The sequence below is a fragment of the Vitis vinifera genome, chromosome 12 (genome assembly GCF_030704535.1).
Source record: "Vitis vinifera cultivar Pinot Noir 40024 chromosome 12, ASM3070453v1".
Lineage (NCBI taxonomy): Eukaryota > Viridiplantae > Streptophyta > Magnoliopsida > Vitales > Vitaceae > Vitis > Vitis vinifera.
Genome location: NC_081816.1, coordinates 4,183,237 through 4,195,587, shown reverse-complemented (window position 1 = coordinate 4,195,587; position 12,351 = coordinate 4,183,237). Strand labels below are relative to the sequence as shown.

The 12,351-nt window shown below is 32.8% G+C and overlaps 2 protein-coding genes across 3 annotated transcripts; both read right to left on the bottom strand.

Moving 5' to 3' along the window:
* Nucleotides 1-5,907: 5,907 nt before the first annotated feature.
* Nucleotides 5,908-7,997, bottom strand: LOC104880817 (leucine-rich repeat extensin-like protein 4). Its single transcript, XM_010658689.3, has one exon. The coding sequence runs from the start codon at nt 7,315-7,317 to the stop codon at nt 6,088-6,090; it is 1,230 nt and encodes a 409-aa protein (XP_010656991.1). The 5' UTR covers nt 7,318-7,997; the 3' UTR covers nt 5,908-6,087.
* Nucleotides 7,998-8,302: 305 nt separating this feature from the next.
* LOC100262663 (ADP,ATP carrier protein 3, mitochondrial) lies at nt 8,303-11,929 on the bottom strand. Of its 2 annotated transcripts, none has more exons than XM_010658690.3 (4): nt 11,727-11,929; nt 10,128-10,629; nt 9,308-9,679; nt 8,303-8,943 (listed from the first exon to the last, which is right to left on the bottom strand). In XM_010658690.3, the coding sequence occupies exons 2-4, from the start codon at nt 10,605-10,607 to the stop codon at nt 8,644-8,646; spliced, it is 1,152 nt and encodes a 383-aa protein (XP_010656992.1). In that variant the 5' UTR covers nt 10,608-10,629; nt 11,727-11,929; the 3' UTR covers nt 8,303-8,643. The 2 variants fall into 2 exon arrangements, with proteins under 2 accessions (XP_010656992.1, XP_059597233.1); XM_059741250.1 differs by having other exon boundaries at nt 11,606-11,741.
* Between the last annotated feature and the right edge of the window lie 422 nt (nt 11,930-12,351).

Below are 12,351 nucleotides of genomic sequence, written 5' to 3'. Positions count from 1 at the left end.
AAGTAAAAATAAAAAATAAAAAATAAAAACTTTATATATTTAGTTATTTGAAAAAAAAAAAATCAAAGTATTGATTTGGTATCTATTAAAATCTTGATCTCCACTAAAAAATATTTATAATAGAAATTATTGAAAATTTTAAAATAATTTTAAAGGATTTTGCTACAAAATGATAAAAATTATTGAAAATTTGTAATGATTTTTCTTTCTTTTTAATTCTTTTGAAAATTTCCTTTAAACATTTTTTATAATTTTTTTTTATATAAAATCTAAAACTTTTTTTAAGTGTTGTTAATAACGTTTAATTTGATGCATTTTCATAATTAATATTTAAAAATTTTTAATTTTTTAATAATAAAATAAAATAGCATTACTTATCTTACAATTTACGAATGATGACTATAACATAATATTTTTCTTCGATGCTTCCATAGCCACTACTAGAGATAGAGAGAAGAAGTTGGAAAGTGAGAGATCAAAGCAATGGAGAAATAGAGGAAAGACAACACAAAGATGAGTGGCTTTTTCTGAGACGGCATGGGATGGCTCGTGTGTTTGCCACATCGGCATACACGTGATGTGTGTGGTTTGAGCACATGACAAGTTGGAGACAACATCGTCCGTTGTAGTGATTTATGTCGCTATTTTTTGTCTCATTTTACTCTATATGTTGTGATTGGATGATGAAAATGTAATCCGAAGTTAGAGAGTGATTTTTATAAAAGCACACTTCAATAAGGCTTTTATCAACAACACTATAGGAAAAAACCTTTTGTATTTAAATTTACTAGTGCACTCATGTGAAACCCATCTTGACAGCCAAGACAAGTCATCTCTTTAATTAAAAGGTGATGCACTACATTCTCTATTAAATTGTCCAAATCCATGAATTGACTATGGACAACTTGTCTACTTACAAAGAACCCATGATTTGTATCTTTTGTGCAACTCTTAATGCATCCAAGTCATGTACAATGTAAGAGACATGAACTGAATGCTTGAAACACTGTCAATATACCAAAGAGATAGCAAGGGGATAGTTAAGTTTAACTTTGTTACATCATGTCTTACTTTTTGAGGCTCAATCTCAATAATATGATTGTTGTTAATTGTGTCTAACCTCTTTGTTTACCACTGGTTCAACTTTAGAGGATTTATATTCACAATTCATCCATTAGTTTATTATTCAGTGGTTACCTAAGTGTACTTAAATTCTTTGTATCTTTGATTAATACATTGTTTACTTTGTTGTTACTCAAAATCTTTGGTATCTTCCATTAATGTACCAAAGTATCCTCACCAAAATTTGTAGAGATAAACTCTCTCCCTCTTGATGTAGCGTTTAGCTAAATATCTAGTGAGGGTTTTTAGGATTTAAGGTTTAAGGTTTTTAAGGGGTTTAGGGTTTGTAGGAGGTTTAGGATTTAGGGTTTTAGGGTTTAGGGTTCAAAGTTTCAAGTTTAGGTTTACGGTTTAGGGTTTGGAATTTAGGATTTGGGGTTTAGGGTTTAAGATTTGGGATTTATGTTTTAGGGTTTAGGGATTAAGGTTTAGTGTTTGGGGCTTGGGGTTTGGAGTATAAGGTTTGGAGCTTAGGGTGTGTTTAATTGATAAGATAAAATATGATATGATATAAATGTCCTAAGATATGATTTCTAATGGGATATGATATCCTTGGATATGTGACCACTTTAGGGTCTCACTCATAGTTCAAAGCCTCTTTTTGATTTTTGCACTAACTTAATATCCTCTCAAGGTTGAGCGTTCATGTAGTATAGTAGGTTGATGAATCATGAAAATTGATAGTCTTGCATCATGATTCATAATAAGTTTTATCCAATGTGCATCACATATATTAGTGCACTCACCATAGGAAACTCATCCCAACGGCCAAGACAAGTCATTCCTCCAATTAGGAGGTGATGCACTATAATTTATATTGGATTGTCCAAATCCATGAACCGATTGTGGACAACTTATCTACTTACAAAAAACTCATGACTTGTATCTTCTATGCAACTCCTAATGCACTCAAGTCATGTACAATGTAAGTGACATGAGTTGAATGCTCAAATCAATGTCAATATACCAAAAGGATAGTAAGGGGATAGTTAAGTCTAGTTTTGTTACATCATGTATTGCTTTTTGAAGCTCAATCCCAATAGTATGATTGTTGTTAATTGTGTCTAACCTTCTCATTTTTCATTGGTTCAGCTTTGGAGGACTTATATTCACAACTTTGTATATTTGATTAATATAGTGTCTGCTCTATTGTTACTCAAAATCCTTGGTATCTTCCACTAGTGTACCAAAGTATCCTCGCCAAAATTTGTAGAGATAAACTCTCTCCCTCTTGATGGAGCATTTAGCTACATATCTAGTGAGGGTTTTTAGGATTTATGGTTTCGGGTTTTTAGGGGGTTTAATGTTTAGGGTGTAGAGGGTTTAGGGTTTGGGGTTTTAGGGTTTTAGGGTTTGGGGTTTAGGGTTTTAGGGTTTTAGGGTTTTAGGGTTTGGGTTTGGGGTTTAGTGTTTAAGGTTTAGGATTTAGGGTTTGGGGTTTGGGGTTTGGGGTTTGGGGTATAGGGTTTTAGGATTTAGGGTTTAGGGCATATTTGGTTGGTGAGATATGATATCCTTGGATACACATGTCTTATGGATATGATGTAAAGTATCTTATCCCATTTTTACATCTATATTTAATTTTTGAAATAAATAAAAAATAATATGAAATATATATATATTATTTTCAATGTTTAAAATAAAAGTTATATCACATTCAAATATTTTCTATTTGAAAAAATGGAATTTTTGTTATGTTTAACAATATTCATGATTGAAATATGTGAATTTTACAAATAATTTTTTTTTAATATTATATCATTTAATATATATAAAAATAATTTTTATATATCATATATTAATATTGTATTATAAATATTTTTTAATTTTTTTTCTTTTTTAATCAAAATTTAATTTATAATAAAAAAATTATTTTAGAAAACAAGTGTATTAAAAAATAAAAAATAAAATTACTGAAAAATAAATTTTTGATACATGAGATATGTATATCTCATATCTTAGCATGAGATTGACATATCTCATGTAAAAGGGATAAAATTAAAAAAAAATGTGGATAATATATCCCAATACTTATTATATCCTATCTTTGGTTTAATATTAAATAAGATAAGTGATGTGATAACTTATTTTATCTATCCGATTATCAACCAAATATGAAATATGATATAATATCTTGGTTTAAATAAGGGATTTCCTATTTTATAAGAATGGCCAAAAAAAAAATAGATATATATATATTACAATAGTTATATAATCTATAATTATATGTGTTAAAATATAAATTATTATAAAATTAATATTCTTGCAATTTCCATTTTGTTGGAATTTGAATAAGAAGCATACAATTTTTTTATTTTATTTTATGAATGATAACCTTATTTAACATGTTAGTATTCATCCTATTTCTTCCTACCATCCATTTCTAAAGACTTTGAATACTTTCTTTAGATACCCATTTTTCAATTTCAATGAATAAATTGAGTATTAGAGATTTGGAAACTCCATTCAACAATTTTGGTTTAAGATTAAAAACTTGTATCTCATGTTTGACAACCTTTTAATGCATAATTTGTGCCTATTAAAAGAGGGAAAAATCTCATATTTAATAAGGCATGGTCAATCATATTAACATGTATGAATGTATGATAAATATTTCATGATTGTGGTAGAAAATGCTAAAAATTTCTAATAAAAACAAATCATAACAATAATAACATTAACATTAAAAATAATAGTCTTAATATAAATATTTATAATAATAATAATAATAAAACTATGTTGAAAGAGAAATAATGAACTTTTTATTAACTTATAAAACTTTGCATTTTTTTCCAAATTATCTTATGCACTTTTAGGACTTTTTATTCTTATTTGATAACATTTGATGATTAAATGCAACGAAAAGTTGATACTATGCATTATCACAATTCTTTGTCATCCAATCATTTTACTTTTACTATTTTTTTAAAATAGAAAACATTAATATTTTTAGTTTTTATAAATATTAACCATGATTATAAGTCATAATTTTGTTTGTTGTTCCTAATTCTATAATAAGATGTATTTTTTCAATTATTTTTGGTGATATCAAGCCACTCTTTTAGAGGTTGTGTGTTAATGATTTATTAAAATTTCGGAATATAGACAATATGCAATGTTTTAATATTTATTCCAAAAATGTATGATTGTAAGAGGTGACATGTTAATTGCCAAGAATAATGAACTCTTAAACCTAGAGATTAAAAGCGACTCAAAAAATAGTAATCGATTGTTATAAGAAAAAGTAATATTCCTAGTTTTATTATGTTATTACTTATTAATGAATGATATTTGGAAGTTATATCGAGATTTAAATATTTACAATTGTTTTTATATTTTTAAGGAAGTAAATAAAACAACACATTGTTTAGTTAAAAAATATATTTGTAATATATAGTCGATCATGTCAAATTTTCTTAAAGATGTTACAAAGTTTGGTTTGAAGATTATTATAGTTTATCTTTCAAATGAATTTTGTAGGTATTCAATTTCTTAGTCTTTTTTTTTACAAAAGAATGACGTGTTAAAATTTCAGTAAAATTTAGAAAAGAAATAAAATATTTCACAAAATTTATTAAATAAGTGTTAATAATATATTAAATAAGTTTCTCAACCTATAATTCTTTCAATCTTAAAATTTTTTAAATTTTTTATTTTTGAAATTTAATTAAATTAAGACTAATTTATAACTAAACTATATAATTGCATTAAATTATATACTATTTAATTTTTGATAAAATTTTATCTAATTATTCATATAAAGAGAATTTATGTTTAGTTTAAACTATAGAAGATAGCATGGTTTGACAAATAGATTAGAAATAATACCAATCAAATTGTAATTAATTACTTATATTTTACATGAGGTGTTAATGACGATTAACATATCATAGAAAATTTTCAATAAAAGATTTCATCACTTTCAATTAATTTATATTTAGTTATATAAAAAAATTAAGATTTTTTTACAAATATATATATCATTAAAATCAATGAAAAATAACAAGTGATTTATTTTATTACTATTTTTAACTCTTTTGAAAATTTCCTTTGAATGTTTTTGATGATTTTTTATAAAATGTTAAGCCTTTTTTTGTATATCAAAATTTTAATTGGATATATTATGTTTATAATAATTAAAGTTTAAAATTACTCACCATATTGAATCATAACAAATTTATCACTAAATTAAGAGCGTGTTTGTTTTTTTAACTTTTTGTTGAAAACAATTTGTTTTTAAACTTTAAGTTATTTGTTTTTTTTTCATGATTTATTATAAATTGTTTTATTAAATAGAAAAAAATATTTGACTTTTTCTAAATGGAAAAAATAATATATTGGTTTTTTTTGTTTTTTTTACTTTTTACTATTAAACAATATTTAGTTTTAAGTTATATTTAAAATTAAGTTAAAAAAAAAAAACAAACACTCGGAATATTTCTAAAATTATGACATAGTTGAAGCTTACATATTTCATATTATTTTTAGGTTTGATTTTTGATCACCTTTTTAGTTAGTATCCGCATTGCAACTTATCACATATCCTTTTAAATTCCTGTTCAGATGATAATCAAAACCTGACCTAACTTTTTTGTTTCTTTAGGGTTACTTTGACTGTCACCCCACCTACCACATGCTATCTTTAGAGTCATTCTTCAGGTAGTAATTGTGACCACATGCTATTTTTGGGGTTGCTCTTTGACTTGAGGAATTGTTGGCCAAGTTTCAGATTCTTAAAAATTCAAATTCCAATTTGTCTCAGCTGGATCGATGCTCTGGTTTATTACAACCCAAGCTAACATATGTAGTTTTATTATTGGAGTTATGGAACAACACATGATCTTCTCTTGGATTAATGTACATGAACAAACTTCATTATTATTCACAAGATCTCTTGTCCCCAAGATTGGACTTTTATTTTGAGCAAAAGGTGTTGAAGACTCTAGTTGGAGGGTTTGGATACAACTAGGAATGGGTGGGAGGTGAAGCCAGAGATGATGCTGCATGCATTGGAGCAACAGCAGCTCCTGTACCACCACCACCTCCACTGCAGTGGTGCTCAAGGCAGTCAACAGGGTGTTTGTATACAGCCTCACATTGCTTCTTGCTCCTCTGAAGTGGTTTATCCGGCAAACAGTTTCTCCGATCGTCATACTTGATCCCATTTGATGTCAGGTTCTGGCAAATGCCCTCCTCCTCGCAGAAGAAGTTGTAAGAGAATGTGAAGTTCATCAAATTTGGGAGAATGCAAATCCCCTCAGGTATGTTCCCAGTCATCATGTTGTGGCCTAAGACCAGTTGCTCCAAGTGAGCTAATCCTGCAAGGCTGTAGGGTATGGTGCCTACTACCTTGTTGAAGCTCACATCCAGCACCCTCAGTTTGTATAGGAAACCGATTTCCTGTGGCAAACAACCTGACAAGCTGGTGTTGAACAATAAAAGCTCCTCTAAGGTATCTGCAAAATTTGCAATACTTGGAGGCAGGCAACCTCCAAATTTGTTGTTGGCAAATACCACTACAGAAGCCGAGCTCGTGCCGAAAGTTGATGGTATTACTGAACTGAAGAGGTTGTTATTAACAAAGATTGCATCAAGGCCTCTGTTGAAAACATCAGGAGGCAATGCCCCCTCGAATTCATTGAAGCGAATGTCGAGAAATTTCAGGGTAGGAAGAGAGACCACAACTGAAGGGAAGGGGCCAACAAATCTGTTGTTGCTGATATCAAGCTCAAATAGGAGAGTGAGGTTGGCAAAGGTTTCTGGGATGATTCCACAGAAGCGGTTGGAGTTTAGATGGAGCAGGGCCAGGTCGGTCAGGAGACCGAGCTCATCAGGGAGGGAGCCGGCTATGTTCGCAAGATTGAGGTCAATACCAGCGACAACTTTGATTTTGGGGTCATCTAGAGCTGTTGTGCAGTACACACCCTTGTAGCTGCAGACCGAGGGACCAACCCAGTTGGAGGTGAATTTGTTGGGGTCAGAGTAGATTACGCGCTTCCATGCTTGGAGGGCAATGTAAGCTTGTTGAAGTCTGGGGTTTGATGTGGGGGAGTGGTTGTGAGGGCGGTTGTGGGCACGGTGATGACGGGTAGCAGGGCTGCCATGTTTTGCAGCCAGATTGTTGAATAAGAAAGAAAATTGTAGGAGCAGGAGGATTAAGAAATGGGTTGCCATGGAAGAAGAAGATGAAGCCATTGCTTCAGTTTATGATAATAAAACACTGAGCCTGTTGGTTTTTGTAGGAGTTGTTTCCCTTTCAATCCAAATGTTCAGTCCTCTACTTAATCAAGTAATCCATGCCCAGTAAGACCACCGACCTCTTCTACAGTCTCTAGATGCCATTATCCAAAGGAAAATGACCTGTTTACAGTGACAGTTAACCGTTACAAATAGGAGAACTGTGTTGATAACCTTGTCCCTCGACATTGCTTTTCATTCACTTATGTTTTTTGGGTGCTTAGGATCTTTAGATTCGCATCAACCCTAGCACTCAGATATAGAGATGGAGTTTGAAGGCAGTGTATATTTGAAGGCTAGTCGCAGATGGCAGATGGCAGCTTTAGACTGATGCGCACGATAAAGACTTACCTCCTTCCATGTAGTTTTCAGTGTGGTTTGAAGTGGAGCTGGAGAGAGACAGTTACAAATCCCCTGGGCAGGAGGGATTTCTTCAGTTTTAAGGGATTGACATGTATTCTAACAGAGTTCTAGAGGCAAACAAACTAATGCCTTTTCAAGAACTGTATGATTAGCATAAGACATAATAAGACTAAAGATTGGTATTCAGAAACAAAATGGAATTGTTTGGTGAGGCTCATCATCATACATTTATCTGCATTTTATTTCCATAGAAATGGATAGTGTGAAAAATAGCTTCAAACCAGCAACCCACAACCAAAACCAAACAGCAAAACCTGCCCCTCCCCCACTATGTTTGGAAGACTCTTTCTTCAGGGGCTCTGCAAGAGTTAAAAAAGTGTCTAAACATCACAGATGCCCACAACAGGGTATTTTGGGTGAGGATATCATGGTGGGTCTGCTTTCTTTCTCTGGGTCTAGGAAGCAAATATCTTTCAGAGGATAAATTGAAGAATATTCTATGCAATTCTGTTTACCAAAGACGTGTTGGTACTTTACGAATCAAGCTCTAAGTGATGAAGTAAAAGAAAAGAGGAAAAAGTGCTCCACAAGATATCACAGATGACATATTTGAAACACACAACAAACTTTGCGTACCAATACATCACAGACTAAATAGTTGTGGGTAAACTCCTTTAACTATTCTCTCACCAAAAGAACCATTAAGATCAACAACACCTTCAAGTTCAAGCACAGATAACAGTTAAAAATTGAAATAGGAGTTTTGGAACTATAAATGCTAATATCAATTCGCCAGTACCGGGAAAATATAAGAGACTCTGTGTGTTCCACCAAAATTATTGAGACTTGAAAGGAAAGAGAACCTAAACATTCATCACACTCCATCGTCATCATCAACCATAACCAACAACTGTAGTCACCTTAGCCGCCACCACCGGATCCATATTTCTTGCCAAGTACAAGGAGCTGCAACTTATCATAACCAGCAAGCACACCAGCACCTGCAACAGCACGCAGGATGTTTGCACCGGCGCCTTTAAAGAGTGATTTAGCACCTTCATTCTTCAGGATCTGTGAGAATGCATCGAAAGAGCTCTTGTATTTGACAGCTTCTCCTGAGGTCATCATCATCCTTCTACGCACTGTATCAATTGGGTAAGAAGCCAATCCTGCACCAATTGTGATTCCCCATCCCAGCAAGAAACTAGCCAAGAAACTATCCTGCATACACCAAATACAGTCTTGACAGTAATGAATAGCCTGCCTAGAAAATAACGATTATACCATGCAATACATAAAAACCAGATTTTCTAGTTCATGCAGAAGAAATAAATTCAGATATTTCTGGTTCAGTGGCCAATTCTAATAATATTGGTTCACTTGATGCTTTAAATAGTCCAACTGGCTGAGATAGACCGAATAACAAAGACCAATATAATGCAATATTATGCAAGTTCCACATTTTTCTTCTCATAGTAAACAGAACTGTAAAGCAAAGATAACGAATATAGAACAAATGAGGGCGGGTCCTCTGGGAAGGGATGTGATATGATCTAAGGGTTCTGGTCCCCATAATTTCACATACCTGCATCTCACCAACCAGGACCACAGGTTTCAGTGAATCATACATTCCAAAATAGAGCCCACGGTACACTATAATTCCAACACATGAGATGTTGAATCCACGATAAAGCCCCGCAATGCCATCAGATTTGATGGTTTTCTTGTACACATCAATCAAACCATTAAATTGCCTTTCACCACCCTTTTTAGCAGCCTTAGCATCATTGGCCAAACGTGTACGGGCATAATCTAGGGAATAAACAAATAGAAGAGAAGAAGCACCAGCAGCACCACCTGATGCCAAGTTCCCAGCAAACCATTTCCAGTAGCCATCCCTGTCTTTCTTGAAGTTGAAGAGTCTCTTGAAGTAATCCTTGAAAGCGAAGTTCAGGGCCTGGGGTACATACAACAACTTAAATATTTAAGAAGGATAACTAGATGATACAAGAACAGAAAAACCATATATGTGTGTGTATATATTTAAGAAGAATAATTAGAGGATAAAAAAACAGAAAAACCATATATACATACACACAAGTAACAAAGGCCACATTTAACCCTCTTTGTTAATCTCAGTGTCTGATGTTTCTACTAAATGATAGATCAAAAAGGCTACCATATAAAACCTCATCTCTTGGCTTGCAGCCCAAAAAAGGGGGAAAAATCAAAATTTAAATATTGATAGTGGGTAGCTTTAGGTGCTTTCAGGGGGAGTAATTTGTGGAAGAATACTTTTTTTCCTTTCCATACTAAAAAATATGTATTTACACTTTCATCAGCAACAGGAAAAAAAGGAAGATAAAAATGCAGGACTAACAAACATGAAGGGAAAGGAAAGTGACCTGAGTGGGGAAATATCTAATAACATTAGCAGTGTTGCCTCTCCAAAGGGAAATGACACCTTCATCCTTAATAGTTCTGGCAAAGCAGTCAGTAATTCCCTTGTATGGTTCAGACAACCTGCCAGCCTTAATCATCTCATCCTGATTCTGAATCAAGAGCTTAACTCGCTCAATTGGTGCAGCAGCTGACTTGGAGACTGCAGCAGAAACTCCTCCCATGAGGAAATCAATCATAAAACCTTTTGCACCTTTCTCCGCAGGAGCATGAGCAAAGATGGGAGACAAGGGTGATACAAGGGCCAGGCCATTGCCACTGCCTGCTGGCAGCAAAGAAGTCTGCAAACCTCCATTCACATAGGCACTGCTCAGACTGTGTACACTGGTATTTCTGGACTGCAAATTAGGCGACAATGTAGAAAAGAGATAAGACTGCCCATTTATTTTCTGAAATATTGACGAATGCTGTGATCCATCCGCCATGTTTGAAACTAAGAACAGTGACCTATAAAGGAAAATTCCCACATTATACAAGAGGAAATGCAAAGGACGGTCTCTAGGAAAAAGAAAATGAATGTAATTCAGCGTATTTAACAGAAACTTGTACACAGCCATGGGTGGTTTGGAAAAAAATTTCATTCACATGGTGCCTTTTCCTGTCCCAAGGAAGATAGTAACCGTTTTTCAAATGAATATCTAAACCTAGACAACTTCAGCCATAAGATTTTGATAACAAGATCTTTTATTACCAGATTTTTGCTTATCTTGATCTTGAGGAAACAAAAACCTCAATTCAACTAGGCCCATTAAATCTGCTATTTGCCTTTGTTGAGACCAGTTTTTTAATTTTCTGAAAACCAATGCAATTCTGGAACATAAACTTAAAAGGTTAATTTTCATTACAAAAATTTTCAAAATAGAGATGAAAATGAAATATCACATCAAGCTATTTCTATCAAGCAGATCTACCAAATTAAAAGCACGACGCACATTCTAATCCCATTGTAGTCCCAAATATGCATACAACATCAGGATCGTAACATTTCGCCTAACATTAAGTAATAAATCAATTATCACTACTAGCTAACCACTTCCATCTCCAAATCATAACTATACACACTAATCCTCAGTCAACTGCGAGTAACAAAAACGGTTTAGCTAAGTTCAGTTGTTCACTTTCTCGAATAAAACAAAAGCAACACAAGATACAAGATTCAAGACTTTTCCTTCCCTTTCTTTTCCTTTGTTTTCTCAGCAACCAAACAGAAGCTATGAAATGATGATTGAAGCAAAAAAGAAAAAGAAAAAACCATGATCCGCTATTCAAAGCAATCCTCAGTTTAGTTGCACAGTAGATGAAAATCATTTAAAAATAAAAATAAAAACAGAGCTCCAAATCATTAATTTTCACAAGCACACCCGAGGCTAGAATCTTAAGTCATCACAGACTAATACAAGCAAGTCTAGCTTGGTTGACCCACTTTTCTGCGACACAACAAAAATTCAAAATTTTCTTTTTCTTCCCCTTTCTCGGGAACCAAACATAGATGCAATACTAGATCCAAGGAGACGAGAGATCAAATAAGAGTTAAGAAAAAAAACCTTAACCCGTGAAGGTCGCCGAGAGAGACCACCGCTCACTCTTCTTCCAATATGTACGGAGTTGAAATGAGAAATGAGAGAAACCTTAGGGTTAGTGGCAAATAAGTAATTCACCTTATTCTTTGTCCGAATTGCTGTCGTGCCACTACAGTATGAATGTTCTGTCTGATTGAATCCCGACCCGGTTGGAGATTGTAATTTCCGATTCGGCCCATCCAAATGCCGCACTCCTTATCATAGGATCGGTTACCCATGTCTCGGGATCTAACCATATGTTAAATTACCTTATTAAAATTAAAGTATATATAAAAGGGAGAATTATCCAAAAGGGTAGGCTGGGAAGAACAATTACTAAAAAGGGTGGTATCTTTTAATAATTCTTGGGGAGGACTTTAATAAGCTTAATATACCAAAACTGCCCTTTAACTAAAACTTTTAAAATTCAAAGCATTTAAAGCACTTCACTTGATTTGTCAATACATTTATGGTACATGGGTCCCACATTTATTGTAATTATTGATATTTATATTTTAAATCAAAATTTTGGATTTAACCCTTACAATTATATATAATTTGTTATTTAAATTTACTATTTAAAACAAAAATACTTTTAAAAAATATTTTC